The sequence below is a fragment of the Musca domestica genome, unplaced genomic scaffold, assembly GCF_030504385.1.
Source record: "Musca domestica strain aabys unplaced genomic scaffold, Musca_domestica.polishedcontigs.V.1.1 42, whole genome shotgun sequence".
NCBI classification, from domain to species: Eukaryota; Metazoa; Arthropoda; class Insecta; order Diptera; family Muscidae; genus Musca; species Musca domestica.
Window position 1 is genome coordinate 2888605 of NW_026712329.1, and position 25810 is coordinate 2914414.

Sequence of the window (25810 nt, forward strand, 5' to 3'; positions counted from 1 at the left end):
TATGTTTCATCCGATTTGGTATTTAAGTCCCTCAAATTCATAATATCCATTCGACAACAATGATATTTGGTACCAGATATCGGAAATACCTTTGCCAAATTTTGTCGAGATCTACTAAGATTTGGATATAACTTCTAAATATTTTTAATCCGATTTCAGGTTTATTTTGCAAATAATGGCTAATATCAGCCCAAATGGAGTGCATTTCGCGACGTACGTTTCCATTCTGTGGAACTCGGCTCCGATATATATTTTTGTATACCCTCCACCATACATAGTATGGAGGGTATATTAAGTTTGTCGTTCCGTTTGTAACTCATCGAAATAATAATTTTAGACCCAACAAAGTATATATATTCTTGACCAGCGTAAAATTCTAAGACGACTTTGCCCTGTCCGTCCGTCTCTCCGTCTGTTGTAATCACGCTACAGTCTAAACGTATTAAGACAGGAAGCTAAAATTGTGTCTGCAGGCAGGTCAAGTTCGAAGATGGGCTATATCGGTCCACGATATCGTATAGCCCCCATATAACGGTACCCCCCCCATATTCGCTATTTTAATTATGTAAGCTACATTTTTCAATGGAATTGTCTGAAATTCCACACAAGAAGTCCCTTGTTTTATCCCCTGAGAGAATTGTCTATAAAGGTCCACGATATCGTATGTCCCCCATATAAGGGTACCCCCGATATTCGGTATTCAGAAGATTTTACCCACATTTTTCAACGGAATTGTCTGGAAATCCACCCAGGGAGTTACTTGCGGGTACCTTATACATCGGTAGAGTATTATCTATATAGGTCCACGATATCCGTTATATGGGGGCTATAACGGTATCCCCCGATATTCGGTATTTTAATGATTTCAGCCACATTTTTCAATGGAATTGTCTGAAAGTCCACACAAGGAGTTCATTGTCAGTACTTATGCCTTGAAGGAGAATTATCTATATAGGTCTGTCATATCGTATAGCCCCCATATAACGGTAACCCCCATTTTCGGTATTTTCATGATTTTAGCCACATTTTTCAACGAGAGTGTCTGAAATTCTATACAAGGAGTTCTTTGTGAGCACTTTTCCCCCAGACATAGATTTGTCTATATAGGTCCACAATATCGAATATCCCCCCATATATTGGCAACTTCCGATATTAGGTATTTTAAAGATTTGGATTTAATTTTTTTGAAAATTTTCTAATCCGTTACGAATGGTGGAGGGTATTCAAAGTTCGGCCCGGCCGAACTTACTGCTTTTTTACTTGTCTAATATAATCCCTCTCGAAATGTTTATAATGTAGCTAAAATCATCAAAATACCGAATATAGGGAGGTACCATGGGGGTCATAAAATGTGGACCTGCACAGACAATTTTCTGTCATAGGCTGTAGTATTCATTACGAACTTCAAATACAAATTTTGAAATAGTTCTGGTAAATAATGTCTCTAAAATCATCAAAATACCCAATATCGGGATACCGTTATATGGGGCCTATACGAAGACGTGGACCTACATCATTTTCCGTGAAATGGACAATAACTTTTGTGGGAAAATGAAAAATTTACTTTTTCACTGAAGGCAAAAAAATCCAAAGATCTACTGCCATATGATAACTTCACTCGTTTTTCGTCTCTTGATAACTTTAGATAAAATAGTTAGTTTATTATATTTTTGACAACATAGAATGATTGAGAATTATTTCTCAATGCTGTTGAATTAATCAACAAAACTTGTCAGGTGATATGGGTAAAAAGGATCTGACAGGGAATTTTGTCCCCTTTAACCTAGCCAGAGTGGAGTATTGAAACTGGCCGCAAAATTAGCTGTCACATACCGTTACCAGCAGTCTTCGTGTATTTTGAAAATTTGATTCGTCCGATTTTATATTTTCAATGCTTACATTTTACAAAATCGTAATTAATCTTCATCACCATAAAAAAGACTCCATTGAAATTTAAAATGTAGGGCGATACAAAAAGTTTTATTCAAAATGTATTCAAAAAATTCGTTGCACACAAGAGTATCTTATATTTAGGGTTCTAAGTTATTCGAAATCCAATCGACATAGGCTCCAACACGGGTATAGACCCCAGGCCAACCTGGCAAACCACATGGAGTCGGTCCGAATGACACAACACCGGCCAAAACATAAACATCACGATTTTCAACACGTTGCTTAATGACCAATGGTCCACCGGAATCACCACGACACGAATCAACACCCTCCACACCGCCGGCGCACATCTGTGAGTTGTCAAGGAACACACCTTTTGGTGAGTACTTGCGACGACAATCTTCAAGATTCCAAGCATCAACGCCTGCCTTCAACTTCAAATCACTGCTACGGCTGTCCTCGGTGGTGCCGAATCCAGTCACATCCAATTTTAGAGCTTCAAAGGTTCGCGAACGCAATTCTTGCTGAACGGGCAAACATACAGGACTAACGAAATCGGTATATTCAATGTTTCGACTCAAACGAATCAGGGCAATATCGTACAGATGATTCTTGTCGTTAGATCTGTACATGGGATGGGCAGTGATCTTTTCAATGGCAACATCTATGTAAGGATCGGCACAGTCATATTGGTCATTGATAAGACGTTCACAGTCGGGATTGGTGTTGCGATCCCATTCGCCTAGACGAATGCCAGTTGGGCGCCAATCGGCGGGGATACCAGCACCGGTTACACAATGTGCCGCCGTTATGACATAACGTTTGCTGATGAGAGCTGCACCACAGTGGAAACCTTTTTCATTGAAGGCTGTGGAAATGGGAAAAAGAAATCAATTAGTTTACATTATCCGAGCCGTGGCGATTAAGTATTTATTACGTTTGGTATACTCGATTAATGCCACCCAGGGATATTCATCGATTCTGGTAACATTTCCACCAAGAATGCGATTATCGAACGATTTGCCACATTCGCGTGTTGTTGGCAATTCAGCTTTTAGGAAACGGCTACCGCTTTGCAAAACACAGCAAACCTGTATTGGAATTAAAACAGAAACAATTAAAAACAAAATGATTACAAGATTCCACACAGCCTCAACTCACATAAACAGTGGAACCCACATAATCGCATTGACTGTGTTGCAGAAACATGGTTTCTGCTTGGGTTCTACCAACATTCTTCAAAAGATTCAACAAGGGAGGACATTCCAAGAGACTAACGCAGGTTCCAGCTTCATTGTTTGGATTCCGGCAGGGTTGATCTGGGAAAATATTTATATGAACATATTAGAAATTGTTTTTTTATTATAAAAATTATTATCGTGTAGAAAAAAATCCATTGGCTTTTGGGAGGAAGGCGAATTTATTTTTTTATCGGAAATATACCTATCAGTGTTCTATAATATATCATAAAATCCCAAGTAAATTTTGGAAACAAAATATACCAATTTTTGATTAGCCAAGAATTTTAAAACATTTAATTTAAAATGAGATCTACCGATCTTAATGATCTTCTATATAAAACACGCCTAATAAAACATCAATTCTTTAAATACTATATCAAGTATAGGACTTCTGATGAAGGAATACCAATTGTTTTTTATAAGTTTACTAGCTGACACGGTCCACGTTGCTGGTCCGTCGTTTTGGTCTGTAATGATTATTTTTGATTTTTTAAGTTTGGTAGAACTGTATTCTAACGAAAATGTTGGATCGAAGGTGCTAATGACGTTTTCCAATCGAATAATTTAGAATTCTAATAGAAACAAGTAAAAAGCTGTAAGCTTTTGAACTTTGAATACCCTCCACCATTTAGAACGAATTTGGCAGTTCTTAAAAACAATAAAATCCGTTAAAAATTCTGTTAGAATCTTAAAAATACCGAATGTAGCTCTTTAGGTCTTTACGACGACATGGACCTGCATAGGTAACTTATGTCATAAGTCATTACAATACCGAATATCGGGAGGTACCTTCGATTCCTAAGTTTCGCATTTGAATATTGTAATGGCTTACGACAAATGTTACCTATGCAGGTCCATGTCGTCATATTAGCCCTAATATAACAGCTGCATTCGGTATTTTAAAGATTTTAACAGGATTTTTAACGGATATTATTTTTTAATAGCCAAATTCGCTCCAAAGAATATTCAAAGTTCTGCCCGGCCGAACACACAGCTTTTTCACTTGTTTTCCCTAACATGTATCTGTAGTGAGCAGCGCCTCTACATATTTTCCACATTAACCATTTTTCCGCAATGCATTTTGTCCAGTCTTTACTATTTTAGGTCTTTGACAATCCAACTCTAAGGGTGGTAGAGGTCGAAGTATTCCAATTGATTTGAATATAATTTTGAATTCTTAATACGTAACTGAGGTATCCGAGGTATTTGGCTTTGTTCACCTCATAATTAACGGTCCCCGAAATATTCGTAAACAAAGGGTATATATTCTTGATCTGATCGATAAAACTCTTTTGAAATTCACCCTACTAAGTTTATATTGTCGAATTTTGACGTGAGTTCAATCTAGCAGTAACGATCAGTACAGGTAAATAAAAGAGTGATCGCAAAACCAAATTTTAGGTTTTTATACCCTCCACCATAGTATGGAGGGTATATTAAGTTTTCATTCCGTTTGTAACACCTCAAAATATACATTTTAAACCCCACAAAGTATATATATTCTTGATCAGCATAAAATTCTATGTCGATTTATCAATGTCCGTCCGTCTGTCCGTCTATCCCAATATTCTGATGATTTTAGAGACATTATTTACCAGAATTGTTTCAAATTTGGTATTTCAAATTCGTAATAGACACTACAGCATAAAAAAGAAAATGGGTCATGTAGGTTAACTTCTCCGTATAGCCCCCATGTAACGGTACCCCCCGATATTCAGTATTTTGATGATTATAGCGACATTATTTTCCGGATTTGTTACAAATTTGGTATTTGAAGTTCGTAATAGATACTACAGCAGAAAACAGAAAATGGGCCATGTAGGTCCACGTCTTCGTATAGCCCCCATGTAATGGTACCCCCCGATATTCGGTATTCTAATGATTTTAGCGACATTATTTACCGAAATGATTTCAAATTTGGTATTTGAAGTTCGTAATAGATACTACAGCCTATGACAAAAAATTGTCTGTGCAGGTCCACGTTTTACAACTCCCATGGTTCCTCTCTATATTCGGAATTTTGATGATTTTAGCTACATTATAAACAGATTTTTTTTTAAGTTTCGCATTTGAAATTGAAATAGCTTGTGACAAAAGTTGCCTATGCAGGTCCACATCGTCGTACAGACCCTAATATACGGCTACATTCGTTATTTTTAAGATTTTAACAGAATTTTTAACGGATTTTATTTTTTTGAAAATTTGTTAAATTTGTTCCAAATGGCGGAGGGTATTCAAAGTTCGGCCCGGCCGAACTTACAGCTTTTTTACTTTTTTTTAAATTTTCCGTCTTTTCTGGAGATTTTTCTTAAAATGTTCTTTTACCAAAACCTTTTCACTGCAACCCAATTCAAAATCCTTCGCATTAATCTTCTCAAGATTTAAAATTTATTGCTCTAAAAAAATCAGCACACATTTAAGGTTTAATATTTTGCAAAATCCAATCAGCATAGGCACCAACACGTGTATAGACACCAGGCCATCCCGCGGTAGCACATTGTTTCGGTCCAAACGATACAATACCGGCCAAGACATAAACATCACGGTTATCTAAACGTTGACGCACCACCAAAGGACCACCCGAGTCGCCGGTACACGAATCAATTCCAGCTTCGCCACCAGCACATATTTGAGAGTTTTGTAAATAAATCCTTCTCGCTGCATACTTTTGACGGCAGTCGGCATTAGTCCAGGCATCAACGGCGGCTTTTAATTTCAGATTGCTACTGGTACCAGTTTCCGTAGCACCAAACCCTGTCACATCCATTTTCATGGCATCAAATGTCTTCGAGCGCATCTCTTCGGCCATTGGCAAACAAACAGGACTAATAAAATGGGTGTACTCAATATCGCGTTCCAACCGTATCAGAGCAATGTCATACAGGCGATTGGCAGCGTTTTCATTATATTGCGGATGAGCGATAATTTCTTCGATGCCAATGTCTAAATGGGGATCGGCACAATCCAATCGATTGTTGGCTAAACGTTCACAGTCTTGTGTTGTGGAACGATCCCATTCCCCCAAACGCACCCCAGTCGGAACATTCGTTTGTAACGCTCTGCCCGTAACACAATGGGCAGCGGTCAGGACATAACGTTTATTGATCAATGATCCACCGCAAAAGAAATTTTTAATATTCCCAGCTGAAAATTGGATTGAGGTTGGTAATTTTGAACATTTTTCTATAAGCAGGACATGTATAGCGTGCGAATGACCGTTGTCTGGAATGGCGTGTGAATCTTTTTTAATTTATGTCATGTATACGCATGCTTGAACGCTCAGAGGACTTTTATAATGAGGCTACAGACACATTTATACAATGTCTAAGAAGTGATGCGAACTAAGAGGATTATTTGTAGATAACTCAAAGATAGTCTTTTGAAGGGAATCTTAATAGGCGAGCGAAAGACAGTCTTTATGGATAAACATAGGGGAGAGTTTATAGACGTGCTGAGGGGAGCATCTCTAGAGGACGTGTAGACGACCTAATACGATTTTTAAAGAAGAACTCAATATAATCTCTCCAAACGAACTGGACAGATTCTCTCTAGACCAACTGGAGGATATCTCTATTCTCAATCCGCAGTATAAGAAAAATTAGAGAGAATCTCTACAGAACAAAATGAAGGGAGTCTCTTTAAACGAACTGAAACAAAATATCTAGGCGAATTAAATGGAGCTTCTATACACGACCAGGAGGGAGTCTTTATGGATGAACAGAGGGGAGAATTTATCGAAGTTCTGAGGGGAGGAGTCCTTAGTAGGCGACTTGATCACATTTTTTATAGACTAACTGAAGATAATCTCTCCTAAGGAACTGGAGGGATTCTCTAGACCAACTGGATGGAATCTCTATTCTCCGTCTAAATATAACCTCTTTAGACAAAGTAAAGGGAGTCTCTATAGACGAGCAGTAAAGAGTCTCTATAGACGAGCAGTAGGGAGTCTCCACAGACGAGCAGTAGGGAGTCTCCACAGACGAGCAGTAGGGAGTCTCCACAGACGAGCAGTAGGGAGTCTCCACAGACGAGCAGTAGGGAGTCTCCACAGACGAGCAGTAGGGAGTCTTCACAGACGAACAGTAGGGAGTCTCCACAGACGAGCAGTAGGGAGTCTCCACAGACGAGCGGTAGGGAGTCTCTATAGACGAGCGGTAGGCAGTCTCTATAGACGAGCGGTAGGGAGTCTCTATAGACGAGCGGTAGGGAGTCTCTATGGACAAGCAGTAGGGAGTCTTTATAGACGAGCAGTAGGAAGTCTCTATAGACAAGCAGTAGGGAGTCTCTATAGACGAGCGGTAGGGAGTCTCTATAGACGAGCGGTAGGGAGTCTCTATAGACGAGCGGTAGGGAGTCTCTATGGACAAGCAGTAGGGAGTCTTTATAGACGAGCAGTAGGAAGTCTCTATAGACAAGCAGTAGGGAGTCTCTATAGACGATCGATATTGAGTAGGAAGACTCTATAGACTAGCGGTAGAGACTCTCTATAGACGAGCAGAACTGACGAGACGTTGGAGTCTCGATAGAAAAAGCTGAAGGGAGTTTCTATAGACGAGCAGAACTGGACCTCTATAGACGAGCAGAACTAAAGGTAGTCTGTATAGACGACTTCAGTTGAGTCTTTATTGCCGAGCGCAAATGAGACTTTATAGACGAGCACAAAGTAGTAGACGGGCGCAAATTTTTTAGACGAGCGCAAAGGAGTCTTTTTAGACGATCTCAAGGGAGTATCAGGGGAGTATCTATAGACGAGATTAAGAAAGACTCCAAGAAGTCTATATAGACTACCGCAAGGAATTCTATATAGACGAACGCAAAAAAGGCTCTTTAGACCAACGCAAGGAAGTCTCTAAGTCGAACTCAAGAGAGTCTCTATTGACTAGGGCATGTAGAGACTCTCTATATTCGAGCAGGACTGACGAGACGTTAGAGTCTCGATAGAAAAAGCTGAAGGGAGTTTCTATAGACAAGCAGAAGTAAAGGCAGTCTCTATAGACGACTTCAATTGAGTCTTTGTAGACGAGAGCAAATTAGTCTTTATAAACGAGCGCAAAACGAGTTCAAGGCAGTATTTACAAACGAGCTCAGGGGAGAATCTATAAACGAGTTCAAGAAAGACTCTAAGAAGTCTCTATAGACAAACGCAAGGAAATCTCTATAGTCGAGCTCAAGGGAGTCTATATTGACTAGGGCATGTATGTAAGCCTCTATAGACTAGAGCAAGGAAGTCTCTATAGCCTATAATAAGGGGGTATTTGTGGATTAACAAAGGATAGGTTTCATAGACGTGCTGAAGTGAATATACATAGGTGATTAGAAGGCAGTCTCTACAGACGAGTGAAGTTTTTGGAGTTTTGACGGACAGAAAGAAGTCCCTGTAGACGAACTGAAGGGAGTCTTTGAAGATGAGTGAAAGCGAATTTCTATAGGCGAATGATAGTAGTGATTTTCTATAGAAGAATGGAAGGGACTCTCTCTATAAGAGTGGAAGAATTCTCTCTCCTCTCTCTCTCTCTCTCTCTCTGGACGATGACCGAGATAGAATCTTTTGGGGTCTTTAGTGTATATTGAGAATAAACCGCGATTATCTTCTGAAAACGAGATCACACAAAAAATGATAATGACACAACAATAACAATCACACATCTGAAAAATGAATATCCATGTGTTTGAAATGCAAATACGATGGGACGTGCATTAATTTCGAATCTAATGAAATATGGACGGAGTACATTTCTGAGAATATTGTATGTATGAGAATATCCACATAAATACAAAACATTCCAACATTAAATGATACAATTAACATTTAAAATGAAATGAGGTTAGGTGCCCATCTAGATTTTGGTAATGATTTTATTTTTCTTCGAAATTATTAACATACGTTTTGTATATTCAATCAGGGCCAACCATGGATATTCATCGATACGTGTAACGTTGCCACCATGGATACGATTGTCAAAGGACTTTCCACAATCTCGGGTGGAAGGCAAGAGGTTTGAGGTGGCTCGAGCGCCGGCCACACTTTCCACTTTACAACATACCTGTGAAAACGACCAGATTATTGTTTTTGAAACCATCAACGCATTTTCTTTAGTTATTTTCATAACCTTTACTTAGTTAATAAAAATTTTGAAATGTTGGTCTAAAAGTTATTTCATTAGAAGGTAATGAAAATATTACCCTTTTTGTGGGGGTTGGGTGAAACTTACATAGACCAACGAGCCAATTTGATCACACATACTTTGTTGCAGATATTGGGTTTGTTGCGGAGATCTATTGGTATTTCTCAGCAATTGCAACAGTTGGGGACATTCTACAAGGTTACGGCATTGGCCATTGGCTCGGTCAGGCGTCATGCATTGCTCATCTGTAAAATTGTTTGCAAGATAAATTTAGTGATGCTTCATCTCAATCATGTGATATTGAAAAGGAGACAACAATTTTTTTTTAATTTCAATTGTAAAAAATTAAGTTATTTGTAAAAAGGACTCCGAAGGGGAACGTCAGTTGCTTTTTTTCGGGCACACAGTACTAATTCAAAGAATTCATGACCCATTTTTAGGAAATTCCCAAAATATCGATACCTCTACCTTAGGATATAAACCCTTTCTTCTCCAACTTTTTCGGAGTTGTTGAGACAATTTGGAATTTGAGTTGAGTTTGAATTGGAGTTTTCACATGGTATACGATTACAAAAAGTTTTACACAATCTAAGTTGATGCAGTTTTTACTTGTTCTTTTTGGCCTCAGGTAAATCTGGCTTATCGTATTTTACCATTGCTAAGTAGGGTAAGTGTGCCTAAGTTCGGCATGTCCCAGTAGTCGGCACTTCTTATTTTTAATCCCAAATAAATGAAACTATTATAACTAAATGTATTTTGTTTACTTCAAATATATTGTCTGCTATCTTTGTGTACAATTTTTCTAAGAAAAGATGATTTATTCTAATAAAAATTAAAATTTTGTCTGTGAAGGTCCTCAACAATTCATATTCTTAATAAAAGTACAATAAAGACGTCGAATCAGTTTAACTAAACAAAAATATTATATTTAAATGAATTAATTTATTATTATTAATTATTCTTACAAAAAAATCGGTATGCCGACTGTTGGAACATGCCATACCGACAATTGGCTAGTGGTGCCGACCACTGGCAAAAAGGCATTGTTTTAATAAAACTACAAATTTATGAAATTTAATAAAAAGTTATTAAAACTTTATTTATTATTGCAAAAACTATACAAAATTTCGAATCTGAATAAAATAACTTTGTAATAATTGAAAAGTTCCACTCAGAATGGTGAGCGATTAAAGACGCGAAAATCCTAAAAGTGCCGACTACTGGTACACTTACCCTATATAATTTGTAAATGTTTTTGGCAAATATAGATTATTTAATAACGTATTTCTTTGCTTCCGATCACTTGGAGTTTTTTATTCCCAGGAATTTCCCAGACATTTGGATACAAAAATGTATATCCCCCATTCTCAATAACCGAAAATAATCAGGGAAGTCCAAAACCCCAGCTTACGTTGCATATATCAATGTTTCCTGCAAACACACACACACACACAAATCGCAAGCATGAATACATTTCACATATTAACTCTACTTTACAAAAACAATAATTACGTTTCCAATACTCATCCAATTACTCACTAAGGCGGAGTTCAGTTCGTTAGGAAAGAAGGTGAGAATTATTATTTGGAGAGAAAAAGAGAGAGAGAGAGAGAGAGAGAGAGATTAATTATAAGTTAAGAATAAAGAGCAATTTGATTGCAATCAATTTGCCAAATTTCTGCAAAATCGGTTCATACCTAGATATAGCTCTAATATAGAGTTCCTTCCGATATGATGTTAGTGTTTCATCGACAAACCTACGTTTGTCAAACGAAAATGCTCAGACAAAAAAAGTCTGCTTGGTTTGGACCAAATAATTTTAGATATACAGGGTGAGAAAAAAAAACTACAACAAAGTCAAACGTCATAAAATTTTATTGAATGAATGAATTTCGGAAATAGCACAAAATTTTAGAATAGTTTTAGATTTGTTCGAATTGGTCACCTTTGGCACGAATTATGGCCTTCAAATGGCCAATGAAACCGTCACACGCTGCCCGAATGTTGCTCTGCGGTATTTTGGCCCATTCCCGGCGTTGATCTGAGGATTGTTTTGAAATGAGAACTATGAAAATGAGAGCTTTGTTTAAAGGGTGAGATGAAAAAACTGCAACCAATTTCAGGCTGCTGTCATTTCTAACCTACTCGTCCGACAGCTGTTAAAATTATTCCAGTGACAGCTAGAGAACCACAAGTGGCTATCGATAGAGCACTTCAGCATTTAAATGTGAATAAATCTTTTGTGTCTCGTACCATCGCTCGTTACCGTGATACTGGTAGCGTAGAAGGATACTGGTAGCGTAGAAGCAAGGATGTGGACGGAAGAAAACAGCAACATCATAGAAATGGTTAGAAAAGTAATGAAGCGACTTGATCGAAACCCGCGTCGCAGTAGCCGACAAATGGCTCGTGAGCTGAACATATCACAATATTCCATTCGGCAAATATTGAAAAATGAGCTCGGGGTAAAGCCAAGAACTTACACCGCAACAGAAAGAAAATAGACTCAAAAGAGCTAAAGAGTTTATTCGCTTGGCCGAAAGTGGTGAACTGCCGAATTTGGTTTTCTCCGACGAGAAAACATTCGTTGTTCAGCAGTTTGTAAACAAACAAATTGATCGTATTTACTTGCCAAAAAGGTCAGCTGAAAATGTGCACCTTCGGTTGGCCACCAGAACTCAAGCGCCGGCGATGGTGAGGGCCGCCATAACAGCCGATGGTCGCTCTCCGCTCGTATTAATCGACCGTGACATCAGAATAAATGCCGAATATTATCGCGAAAATATTCTGAAGGGTGTATCAAAGTCTTGGGCACACAAACATTTTGGCCGCAGATCTTGGACATTCCAACAGGACTCAGCACCGTCGCTCTCAGCACGCGCCACCCAAGAATGATTACAAAATGAGGTTCCTCGCTTCATTTTCAGCGCACAATGGCCACCAAAATCCCCGTATACCAATCGCTTGGACTATTGTGTCTGGAGTATTTTGGAAAGCAAGGTTGGCACTAAAAAATACCAAAGTGTCGATCACCTCAAGCAAGCGCTTCGCCGGGAATGGGCCAAAATACCTCAGAACAACATTTAAGCAGCCTGTGACAGTTTCATTGGCCGTTTGAAGGTCATAATTCGTGCCAAAGTTAACCAATTCGAACAAATCTAAACTTATTCTAAAATTTGTTGCTATTTCCGACATTTATTGCTCTTATTCAATAAAATTTTAAAAAGTAAAAATTTGGGATGTAACTTTGTTGCAGTTTTTTATCTCACCCAAAAATTCCAGCTTCATTCTTTCAGACTAAAACAAACTTTTTCAAATTTAGTACACTTAGTACTCATTACCAAAACCACCTTCATATATCAAATTTACTTTCTAACATTGATTCTCATTCCCATTTTAACTATATTCGTCCATATAATACCGAATTTTACCATATTAAAAGTTAAGTACAATTTTAGAACTTTTCGTAGACTTAAGGTTTGATTTTCCCAAAACCCTTTGATATATCAATCCTGCACGACATTAATGACTCTTATTCCAAATTTTCGGAATTTCGTTTGTCTAACGCAAAGTTATTGAATTTTTAGTATATTCAATACTTTTTTATACCCTCCGCCATTGTATGGTGGAAATTACTCTAGCTTCCGAATGAAAAGACGTAGATTGATACAATTTTACTCAAATGTATATTATGTCTGCAGGACTTTTGGTATTGAAAATGGGTCATGTGTTACCTAACGATATTCGGTATTTTGGTGATTTTAGCGACATTATTCACCGGAATTGTTTCAAATTTGGTATTTGAAGTTCGTAATAGATACTACAGCATAGGACAGAAAATGAGCTATGTAGGTCCACGTCTTCGTATAGCCCCCATATAACGGTACCTCCCGATATTCGGTATTTTGATGATTTTAGCGACATTATTTATCGGAATTGTTTCAAATTTGGTATTTGAAGTTCGAAATAGATACTAAAGCCTAAGACAGAAAATTGTCTGTGCAGGGCCACGCCTTTGTATAGCCCCCATATAACGGTACCCCCCACATTCAACGATTTTTTTTAAGTTTCGCATTTGAATATTGTAATGGCTTATGAAAAAAGTCGCCTATGAAGGTCCACGTCGTCGTATATATACGGCTACGTTCGGCATTTTTAAGATTTTAACAGAATTTTTAACGGATTTTATTTATTTATTTTATTTTAATTTTTATTTATTTATTTATTTATTTATTTTTTTTTTTTTTTTTAATTTCATATGGTGGAGTAAAGACCGGCCCTGCCGAATTTACAGCTTTTTTACTTGTTACCCATTGAGTACGAATTTCGAAAAACCCTGTCTTATCACACCAAGACTGACCCTAATGCACAATTTTTAGATTCTAGCTTCAGCCGTTTCGACTCGGCGTTAATTCTAGGTCAGTCAGACAGTCAGTCTACTTACTACTAATATACATAGAATAATTGTGAGGTCCTGTAAACTTAGTGTCTTTATAAGAATATTTCGAAAAATCCAGAAAGTGCATACCAAAAAAACCTTAGAAATTATCAATGTCTTAAAAATTTGTGAAACACGATTGGTTATAGTGCCCTGTGACTTTTCCTTATCGGTCTACGGTAGGAGTGAATCGCTGTGGACTGTACCTGCTACATATGTATTTATGTCTGTGCCACAAGTCTTAATACACTTTTACACTATTTATTACCAGAATATTGGCATTGAATACTTTTAAGCGTGCGTCTATTTCAATGAACCCGAAAAGCTGTATATTCAGGACAAAAAAAAATTGCCAAAAATAACTATTAATATTTCTTTTATGTTGTCCGACATTTACATGTTCGATGTGAATGTCGAATTCCACAGAACACCTGTTTGCAATTGCTTTATTTAATGGTGTTATATTGTTAATATTTTTTATTTGTGTTTATTTTGAAGTTAATTTACTCATAGTTTAGTTTTATTATTCCCATCGTGGTTTCATTCTACAAACATCATTTATTATTCATATTATTTTTCAAATTATTTTTTTTTTTTGGAGACAATGTATGCAAAAATTCAGCACATTTGAATATGGAATTAATAATTACTTTGAAACATTTGTTTGGCTTTTTTTTTTTTTTTTTTTTTTTTTTGTTTCAAATTTCATTTGTTTTTAATAAATATTATTCATTATCAGTTCTTTATACCCTACAACACTATGTGTTGGGGGTATTATAAGTTTGATTGGGCCAAAAATTATGTAACACCACGAAATATTGGTTTCCCACATAGGAAAGTATATATGGATCATCCTAGCTCGCCGAGATGAGTCGATCTAGCTATGTCCGTCCGTCCGTCTGTCCGTCTGTCCGTCTGTCCGTCTGTCCATGTTAATTTGTAATCACTCTACAGGTCGCAATTATGGCCCGATCTTTACGAAATTTAGAATGGAGGTGGGGCTAGGGTCAGAATAGAACCCTATTCCTTTTTGAGATGATCGCCAAATGTTTAGGGGTTGAAATGGACCAAATACTGAAAAAATGTCGGATTTTGCAGTAGCTATACAGGTCGCAATTATAGACCAATCGACGCGGAATTTCGCATGTAGCTAGAGTTTAGGACGGGGAAGAAGCCTACCAATTTGGGTGGTCATCGGATAATATTTAGCGGGTAAAATAGACCATATATTTTGTGTTGAAAAAATTCAAAATTTTTCATTAAACCGCGAATATTTTAAATCCCGGCGAAATCACAAAGCCATGAGAAGGTTACTTCTGACCTTTACATTGATGTTAACATCCAACAAATCGGATATATAGCAAAATATGTGCGATATATATGTTTATCAAAGAAGATATGCTTGAAAGATCTCTTATATGTCTAGAACGGCTGAACTGATTTCGACAGTTCTCATTAATTCAGAATGGCCTCTTGGCAGGAAAGAAAAAACGTCTAAAAAAATCGCATAAAAATATCTCTCTAAAGATGAAAATATTGATTTTGTAATATTTTCTCATATTTTTTCAATTATGTCATATTTTTGGCATATTTTCATTTTGAATTAAACATTTGGTAATATTTCTACAGCTAACAAAACTAAGTATTTAGGATATCAGGATATCATATACAGATCGCATTTACGGCCCGATCCTTACGAAATTTTGCATGGGGATAAGATGAGGGTCAGAATAGAAGCCTACTTTTTTTGGAGATGATCGCCATATATTTAGGGGTTGAAATGGACCAAAAAACTGCAAAATTGTCGGCAGGTCGTAATTATCGCCCGATCCTCACGCACATTTGAAAGGGGGTTACCGGACATTGCAAAAGCCAAATAATTTTGGATGGCCATCCAAAAATATTCAATGTGTGAAATAGTTTGCCAACTTTTGTAGACTAAATACGAAAATGTCCACTCCAGAGACTTTTTCGAGAATTCACAAACACAGGAAAGACGCACTTCTGACTATTTCGTTAACGAATATAGTCAAATGTCTGTATCTCATATAGATGCGTTTCAGTCAAAAACCAATAATAAATGTTAATCTTTTACCACTTCTAAGAAATTATAGGTCTTTGAGAAATATTGGTTCCAGATCTAGGAAGACCATTTACGTGCAACATCTACCAATAAATTGGAAATGAGCAAATTAGTTTAAGTTGCTATTATTCGAAAATTAGAGAACGAAACCTGATGGTTTTCTTTTATTATTTGTCACAATATCTTGTGGAATTCTTTCGAGTATCTCGCCTATATAAACTGTATCGTTTATTATAGTGTTGTAGGGTATTCAACGGTCGGCCCCGCTCGACTGTAGCCTTTGCTTACTTGTTTTTGTTTTGTTTTTGTCTTTATTCTAATCTCACAATTTTCGGTAGCCCCGTAACCCGATGGGTCATTGCTAGCCATTTTAAGAGATAAACGCACAAAACTTTTATTTTGAAATAAAGAAGCACTCACTTGCTTTAGCCACTGAGCACTGTATACAAAACGCTGTCAGAATGACAGCGATTAAAGGCAGTGCTTTAGAATATTTCATATTGAAACACAGAAATAAAAAATTAAAACTCTTCTTAGTTATACTCCAACAGATGGACGGGCGATCATGCGGCAGTACAAAAAAACAACGATCCTCAACAGACGGGTTTTAAAATTCTACTAAACTGAGATTCATCAATGATGCGATCTTTAATATAAAATTCAATGCTTGGTGTGTCTTTTTGGATGACCGGCCAACTGCTTGGGAGTCTGGCCCTAGCTGCTGGCTACAGTGTTTGCCAGCCAAGAAGAGAAAGAGAGCGAGCGAGATTAACACAAAACAGGGAGAATCCAATAAATCCCAAAAAAAAGATCCAAGCTGAGCAGATAATTATTATTGATACAATAAAGTCTGATTCAAGTTTTTAGCTTGAGGAAAATCCATAAATAAACTCTCTTCCACAAAAGTACGCTTTACATACTTACAAACTCACGTCCAGACACACTAACAATTGTCTAGGAAAAATATAAAATTTTAAAGAAATCATATCAAAATGATGTTTGGATTTTTTGATAATTAATTCATAGATCTGTGTTTGTTGTTTTCTCAAATTACATTACAACCAAATTCAATTTGCAATTCAAATTGCAAATAAAGTCGGCAATTTTTTGAGTGTGCCAACCGCAACGCTTTTAGACACTGTCAATAACTGGTAAGAAATGAATTGTTCTCAAAATTTATTTGTATATTAACCTAAGCGAGAAAGGTTTAACGATAAGCTGGAGCCGAATCTTATGCACACTTCGTGTATACAATTTTGAATGAGTTCAACTAATGTTGTAATTGTTTGACTTTAAAAATTTGTTCGTTCGACGCGTTTTGGTAACATTCATATATTTATATTAAAGGCATCCCAATTCTTGCCTAGAATTGAAGAAATGAATGTGGAGGGCATGTGGTTTCAACAAGACGGCGTCACATCTCATACAACAATCCGTTCTCGTTTTGTATCGCCTAGATCGTGCAATTTAACACCTTTAGATTTTTATACCCTACACCACAAGGTGGTCAGGGTATTATGTCTTTGTGCATTTGTTTGTAACAGGCAAAAGGAAACGAGATAGACCCATAGTTCCTTTTGATGATCTGCATAGAATCACATTCTGAGTCGATTTATGCATGTCCGTCCGTCCGTCTGTTCGTGTATTTTTATAAACAAAGTACAGTTCGCATTTATTGCCCTATCCAGATTAAATTTTGCACAAACCATCTGTTTGGCCCAAGGACGAACCCTATTGAAATTGGAGATAATCGGTCAAAATTTAGATATAGCTCCCATATATATCTTCGTCCGATTTGCCTTTTATTGTGCACCAAACGTTTAATATCAGTCCAAATAGTATCGAATTTTTCACGTACGATCAGATTGGACCTGAAAATAAGTATGCCAAATATGAAATCGGTTCAGATATAGCTATAGCTCCCATATATATTGTTCATCCGATTTGTTATTTTTGTCCTCCGCAGCCGTAATATGCACTCTGTAACAACAATATTTGGGGAAATATATCAAATACAGCTCAGAAATACATTTGTTAATAGCTCCCATATATAACTTCGTCCGATTTACCTTTGATTGAGAGCCAAACGTCTAATATTTGCCCAAATTGTATGGAATTTAGCACTTACGCACGAATTGAGTCTAGAAACTAGTATGTCAAATTTGGTGAAGATCGGTTCAGATATAGCTATAGCTCCCATATATACTGTTCATCCGATTTGTTATATTTGTTACCTACAGCCGTAATATGCATTCCGTAACAACGATATTCTGGGATATATATCAAATACAACTCAGAAATATCTTTGCCAAATTTTATCGAGATCGGTTCCGATTTGGATATAGCTCCCATATATATTTTTATCCGATTTCCAATTAATTGTGCACCAAATGGGCAATACAAGTCCGAACTTAATAGAAACAAATGCTTTGGCATATTTAGTCCTTTGAACTTTAAATTATAATTATAATCATAGCGTGTATGAATGAATTTAATTATTATGCGCAGCTACTACTAAATTAGCAAAGTGGTGTCGGCCCCGCCCGGCTTTAAGACTTTCTTTAATGGTTTCTATGGGGTTTCTTGAAATTTACCCGAATAAGCCGACAAGAACTTAAGCCTTACAAGAGGAAATTGGGCGTTTAATTAATGAAATGCCGCATAATTTATGTAAAACGACCATAGAAAATTTCATAAAAATATGGTGTATATGTGTGTGTGCCGGCAAAGCCACGACAGCCATCTGCACGGTATGTTGTTCCATACATAACCTCATTCTATTAACTTTACGATATCGTAAAGATTAACTTTTGTTTTCCTTTATACCCTCCACCATAGTATGGAGGGTATATAAAGTTTGTCATTCCGTTTGTAACATCTCGAAATAAACATTTTAGACCCCACAAAGTATATATATTCTTGATCAGGATAAAACTTTAGGTCGATTAAGAGATGACCGTCTGCCTATCCGTCTGTGGAAATCACTCTAGCTTCCGAACGAAATGAAGTAGATTAATACAATTTTACCCAAATGTGTATTATGTCTGCAGGACTTTTGGTATTGAAAATGGGTCATGTAGGTCCATGTTTTGGTATAGCCACCATATAATGGTACCTCCCGATATTCGGTATTTTAATGATTTTAGCGATATTATTCACCGGAAATGTTTCAAATTTGGTATTTGAGGTTTGTAATAGATGCTACAACCTAAGACAGAAAATTGTCTGGGCAGGTCCACGTCTTCGTATAGCCCCCATATAACGGTACCTCTCGATATTCGGTACTTTGTTGATTTTAGCAACATTATTCACCGGAATTCTTTCAAATTTGGTATTTGATGTTCGTAATGGATAGCCCAAGACAGAAAATTGTCTCTGCATTTATTCATAGGAATTCTTTCAAATTTGATATTCGTAATGGATGCTAAAGCTCATGACAGGATATTGTCTGTGCAGCTCCTCGTCTTCGTATAGCCCCCATATAATGGTAACTCTAGCTTCCGAACGAAATGAAGTAGATTAATAAAATTTTACTCAAATGTATATTATGTCTGCAGAACTTTTGGCATTGAAAATGGGCCATGTAGGTCCACGTTTTGGTATAGCTCCCATATAACGGTACCTCCCGATATTCGGTATTTTGATGATTTTAGCGACAATATTCATCGGAATTCTTCTTTTAAATTTGATATTTGATGTTCGTATTGAATGCTACAGCGCTTTTTTTTAAATTTCGCATTTGAATATTGTAATGGCTTATGACAAAAGATACCTATACAGGTCCATGTCGTCCCTAATATAACAGCAACATTCGGCATTTTTAAATTGCTAAATTCGTTCCAAATGGTGGAGGGTATTCAAAGTTCGGTCCGGCTCGGTCCGGTGTATGATGGAATTTTGAAATTTTGTATTGGGGCCCCTGTAGTGGTAGGTACACGAATCGTGCTAATTCGTACTATTTTTGGTGCAATTTTGTATTGGATGCATAGATAGTGCATAAAATCTAAAATTTGGTATTAGGGTCGCTGCTATATTTATGCGAAGAGTACTAAATTGGTATTGGGTCAAAAGATAGGGCTGAATCCTGAAATTTGATATTAGATATTGACGTCTATGTTGGTATCTGGAATTGCGATATGAAGCTGGTTTTGGGAAATTCGTAACAAAATTACATGAAAAGTACTGAATGGTACCATATTTGGTATTGGGTGAAGGAATAGGGCTGAAATTTGATATAGATGTCACTGTTGGTATCTGAGGTTGAGATTTGGCTCTGGTTTGGAAATCCGTCCTTTTTTTTTTGTACAAAAAGTACTAAATGGTACTAAATTTGATATTGGGAGAAGGGATAGAGCTGAAGTTTGATATTTATGTTGCTGATGGTATCTGTGTTTGAGATTTGGAGGTGGTTTGCAAATGCGTCCTATATTTGTGCGAGAAATATTAAGTGGTACTAACTTGGGTGAAGGGATAGAGCTGGAATCCCGAAATTTTATATTGAGGTCTCTGTTGGTATCTGGTATTGAGATCTGGTGGTGGTTTCGCAAATGTGCAGTATAATTGTACAAAAAGTCCTAAATAGTACACTATTTGGATCACTTTTGGTGTCTAGGATTTTTGGATCAGATTGTTTTGGATATGCGTGCTAAATGTTACTAAATTTGGGATTGAGTGAATACATAAAGCTAAAATACTGAAATTTTATATTGAGGTCACTGCTGGTTTCTAGGATTTACACATGGAGACGTTGAAATAGTTTTGATGAGAAAAATTGGATGTGGGTCCATTGTGCAATGATTTTATTTATATCCTCCTCGGTAAACTTCCAAATTAAAGATTTTGAAGACTTGTTGTAGAAAGAGTAAACATTTTCCTATTTTTTTCAAAAAAAGGAAACGCTTGAATAACATATAATACCTTGAAGGTCTGAAAATTTAGTACGATGTATGAAGTTATGATTCCAAATTTTGTCAAACTGAACAAATTGTGCAATTTTAGTAATAAGTAATCGTGTTATTTATTCAGTTAAGTCCTTAGAATGGAACGAATATTAAATTGTTTAGACTTCGTTACAAGTAATCAACTATGTTTGGGCGCCACTCGCATGTTAAATTAAAAAATAAAATTTAAGTCGTTGTTCCGAAAGACATAAACGCTCACCATTTAAACACATTTTTTCTAATGTTAGGCGAGGTACAAGAATATGTGGTATAATATTATTGAATATACTGACATGAGTCATATTTTTTTCATTTTTTGCCAGTTGTCTACTGCCGACACTACTTTTGAGAGTTTATAAAGGAGTTTAGAGAAACACATGATTTCGTTGCAGCACCTGCCACTAGAGACTCATTTTGACAATATAAAAATAATCAAAATCTCTACAGTTATATACTGTCCTCGGAGTATATTTCCCCATTGCAAAAATAAAATGTTACAAACTAACCGACCACCTAAATATACCATCCCTGCAACACACCCAAACACACTTTCTATAAACTTGATTATGAACCGTCATGCGAGTGAGTGTATGCCGTCTCAGTATAAATAACATGTTTGTTTGTATACAACAATTATAAATAAGTACAAAAGCAAAAGTAAGAAAAAAAACCAGGCTCATTTTAACTTCGTCTTCAGAAATTGAAGCTGTCACCTGCCATTCCCAATTTTACAATGCCAATACGAACACCTCCAGTCAAAAAAATTTTTGTTTTCTGTTCTCGCAAAAACTATTTATATGGGAATCACAAGCACATCCAACGTACATACATAAAGATGCATATACGAGTGTATTTTTCGACTTTGACAATAATTCGACACTTGAAATGGCGATAACATTGGAACTAACATTTTTCATGTACATACATATGTATAAATATAATAATCTATTAAAAACTACACAATTTTCTTATTTCCCCATTTAGGTTTGGTTTGATTTAGCTAAACAGCTGTCCATCATTTTAAAACAGCGGTTCTCGGAAACCAGCATTCCTATCTGTTTATTCTAATAAAAGATATAAGCATGTTTTATACCGAAATTTTGCGTTTTATGACAATGGACAAAATCTTAATGTAGGAGGTTGACTTTTACATATTATAACGAACACTAAATTTTCACATTAACTGGACAATTCTAATGTACCATTATGGATAATTTACCACATATAATTGCACGGTGCGACAAAACTCATTTTTTTTTTCAATAATTGCGGGAAACCCCAGCAGATTATGAAAATAGAGCTAAAAACAATTTAATACCCTCCACCATTTGGAATGAATTTGGCAATTTTCAAAAAAAAATAAAATCCGTTAAAAATTCTGTTAAAATCTTAAAAATACCGAATTTAGCCGTTATATATGAAAAAAAAATCGGTGTATAATGTAGCTAAAATCATCAAAATACCGAATATATGGAGGTACCATTGTATTGGGGCTATACGAAGATGTGGACCTGCACTGACAATTTTCTGTCTTAGGCTGTAGTATTCATTACGAACTTCATACACCAAATTTGAAACAATTCCGGCAAATAATGTCGCTAAAATCATCAAAATACCGAATATCGGGAGGTACCGTTGTATGAGGTGCTATACTAAAACGTGGACCTATACATACAATATTTCGTCACACAAGCTAGAACCCATCATGCCTTACAAACACCAAATTTTGGACGATTTCGTGAAAAAATGTGTAAAAATCATCAAAATACCGAATATCATGTGGGGAGCATACCAAAACGTGAACCGATATATCTCATTTTCAATACCAATAATCCTAGAACTAATACAAATTGGTCTGCAAAATTTTGGCGCTCTACGTCAAATAATGTAGGCTTTATGTGATTTTAACAGACAGGCAAACTGACGGACAAAGAGACGGACATCGTTAAATCGACTTAGAATTTTATGCTGATTATGAATATATATACTTTATGGGGTCCACGACGAATATTTAGGGATGTTACAAACGGAATGTCAAAGTTAATATACCCTACTTTCCAAGGTGGAGGGTATAAACAGAAGACACGTGTATCGGCATTTAAAAAATTTTTAATTTTAACCTAACTAGAGAGGGAAAGTTCGCCCTTTCTTTCGGAATCTGTGCATTTTAGGTCTATAGTGTCTTCAGTATGTAGCAGATAAAATTAGGAGGAATATTTTGGTCTATCAACCCCGAGTAAAATATGGTTTAAAACTCAATTTAAACGGGGTGGTAGCAAATTAAAAATATTCTACAAAATAATTTGTCATAAAATTCCACTGTAAGTCCTAATATAAATCAAAAATTTAAATCATATCTAAACGCGAATATTTCATATATATTAAAAAGTCATTTTTGGGTTAAAGCCGTACTTTGTGAGAGTTTGTGCAAAAATCTCCAACAAAACATTATTTTAGATGGACGACAACGAAGTCAAAAATATTCTGCATTACATTTTAAGTTACGAAAGAACAGAAATATATATTTTCAGTGTATATCAAAAAAATTGCATCAATTTTCCAAAAGAAAAAAAAAAGAAACTGTTAATATTCCTTAATGTATTTCACAATTTTTTCCTCGGACTTTTTCGAGTTGACAACTGAATTAAGAAATAGTTTTCAATATTGTTTAATAGAATACAAAACATCAACAAAATGTGTGTATATTTTGACAGAATAAAGATACAAATAATTATTTTGGAGGTAGCTCTGTTCTACCTCCTTTTATTATGCCATGATACACATGCTTGTGACAAGCTAAAGGAAATAAAAAGAACTATACAGGGTGAGATGCAAAAACTGCAACCAACTTCAGATTGCTGTCATTTCTAAGCCACTCATCCGACAGCTGTTAAAATTATTCCAGTGACATTGTTTACAAGCGTAAAAAAGCATTTTGGTGAGAATTTTCTAGAAAAAATGTTATTCGTGACGGAATTCAAAAAAGTTATTCGTGATGGAATTCAAGCGTGATAGTGTGATTTCTTTATATTTGGCTGGAAAACCACAAGTGGCTATCGTTAGAGAACTTCGACAAGTAAAGAAGCGACCGCAGTGGCCGGACAATGACTCGTGAGCTGAACATATCTCAATATTCCATTCGGCAAATATTGAAAAGCCATTGAAATTCCAAAAAGTGCAAGTACTTACACCGCAACAGAAATAAAATAGACTCAAAAGAGCTAAAGAGTTGCTTCGCTTGGCAGAAAGTGGTGAACTGCCGAATTTGGCTCTCTCCGATGAGAAAACATTCGTTGTCCGGCAGTTTGTAAACAAACAAGATGATCGTGTTTACTTGCCAAAGAGGTCAGCTGAAAATGTGCACCTTCGCTTGGCCACCAGAACTCAAGCCCCGGCCATGGTTATGCTGTCGGCCGCCATAACAGCCGATGGTCGCTCTCCGCTTGTATTAATCGACCGTGGCCTCAGAATAAATAATATCGCGAAAATATTCTGGAGGGTCTATTAAAGCCTTGGGTCCGCAAACATTTTGGCCGCAGACCTTGGACATTCCAACAGGACTCAGCACGCGCCACCCAGAAAGGTTACAAAATGAGGTTCCTCGCTTCTTTTCCAGCGCACAATGGCCACCAAAATCTCCGGATACCAATCCGTTGGACTATTATGTCTAGATTATTTTGGAAATCAAGGTTGGCGTTTAAAAATACCAAAATGTCGATTACCTCAAGCAAGTGCTTTGCCGGGAATGGGCCAAAATACTGCAGAGCAACATTCGGGCAGCTGTGACGGTTTCATTGGCCGTTTGAAGGCCATGATTCGTGCAAAAAGTTGACCAATTCGAACAAATCTAAACTTATTCTAAAATTTAATGCTATTTCCGACATTTTTTGCATGCATTCAATAAAATTAAAAAAATGTAAAAATTATGGCGTTTGACTTTGTTTGCAGTTTTTTTATCTCCCTATATTGATGATTTTAGCTACCTTATTCACCGAATTTTTTTATTCAAGTTCCGCATATAAATATTGTAATGGTTTATGATATGGCCACGTCGTCGTATAGACCCTAATATAACGGCTACATTGCGTATGTTTAAGATTTTAACAGAATTTTAAACAGATATAATTTTTGAAAATTACCAAAACCGTTTCACATGGTGGAGTGTATTCAAAGATCGGCCCGGCCGGACTTACAGATTTTTTACTTGTTTTTTTTTTTCAAACTATAGCAGCAAACAAATTGATACCAAACACTTTGCTTTTCTACACACGCACACACAAATCAGCAAATATTATTTTTTTTCACTCGATTTCACGCTTAGAACAAAATTTTACATTATTTCGTACGATTCGGCCTCCACTCACATTTTTTAAACAGAAGTGACTCGGTTGCGCTCTTACGCAAAGCCAAAGAGTGAAGAGTAAACTCCGCATAAAACTCCCACTCTTCGAGTAATAACGCTCGCGGGATTGAATCCCGAGTGAAAACGAACAAATCTATGCTCCGGTTTCATTGGATTTCATATTTAAGTATTTGCAACGGATTACCTCTGTCAAAATTGGTGGAAGTTGGTTCAATATCCATCCATCCATCCTATTAAAAAGTTCCATCCTATTTAAAAGTTCAAACGCTCAAAAGTCGTAATACTCATTAAATAACTATCTTTATTGGTATTTCTTACTTCACCCAAATTGCCAATGCAAATGTATTTTTGTTACGGCATCAAAATATTCTTTTTGGCATCCAAATATTCTTCAACATTTGTTGCGAAACTTTTTGATCTCAGAAATGTCCACAAAATCTTAGCACTCCATGTGGTGAAAGGTACATTGATCCAAAGAATTTATTTTTATACAAAAAATGTTCTTGGTATGCGGTAACCTAATTAAATAAAAAAGTATAAAAAGAGTCTCTCAAATATATACATACAGATATAAGATGTAAAAATCACAAACGGAATTTCCACAATAAAAAACTCCATATTACGCTTCATGATTTCACGATGGCATCAATTTGATAAAGAAAAAGAAAAACAGCAACTATTCTTAAAAGCAAAAGACCGTGACAAACGTTTTTTCATTGAATTCATA

At 36.3% G+C, this 25810-nt stretch overlaps 1 protein-coding gene across 5 annotated transcripts; it reads right to left on the bottom strand.

The window, feature by feature from the left end:
* Positions 1-1946: 1946 nt before the first annotated feature.
* LOC101900180 (serine protease easter) lies at positions 1947-25780 on the bottom strand. Of its 5 annotated transcripts, none has more exons than XM_059127055.1 (6): positions 25650-25780; positions 9347-9504; positions 9019-9178; positions 3055-3212; positions 2831-2984; positions 1947-2761 (listed from the first exon to the last, which is right to left on the bottom strand). In XM_059127055.1, exons 1-6 carry the CDS (start codon positions 25711-25713, stop codon positions 2031-2033), a joined length of 1425 nt encoding a protein of 474 aa, XP_058983038.1. In that variant the 5' UTR covers positions 25714-25780; the 3' UTR covers positions 1947-2030. The 5 variants fall into 5 exon arrangements, with proteins under 5 accessions (XP_058983038.1, XP_058983039.1, XP_058983037.1 ...); XM_059127056.1 differs by lacking the exon at positions 25650-25780 and adding an exon at positions 25402-25421; XM_059127054.1 differs by lacking the exon at positions 25650-25780 and adding an exon at positions 16201-16467.
* Positions 25781-25810: the final 30 nt, after the last annotated feature.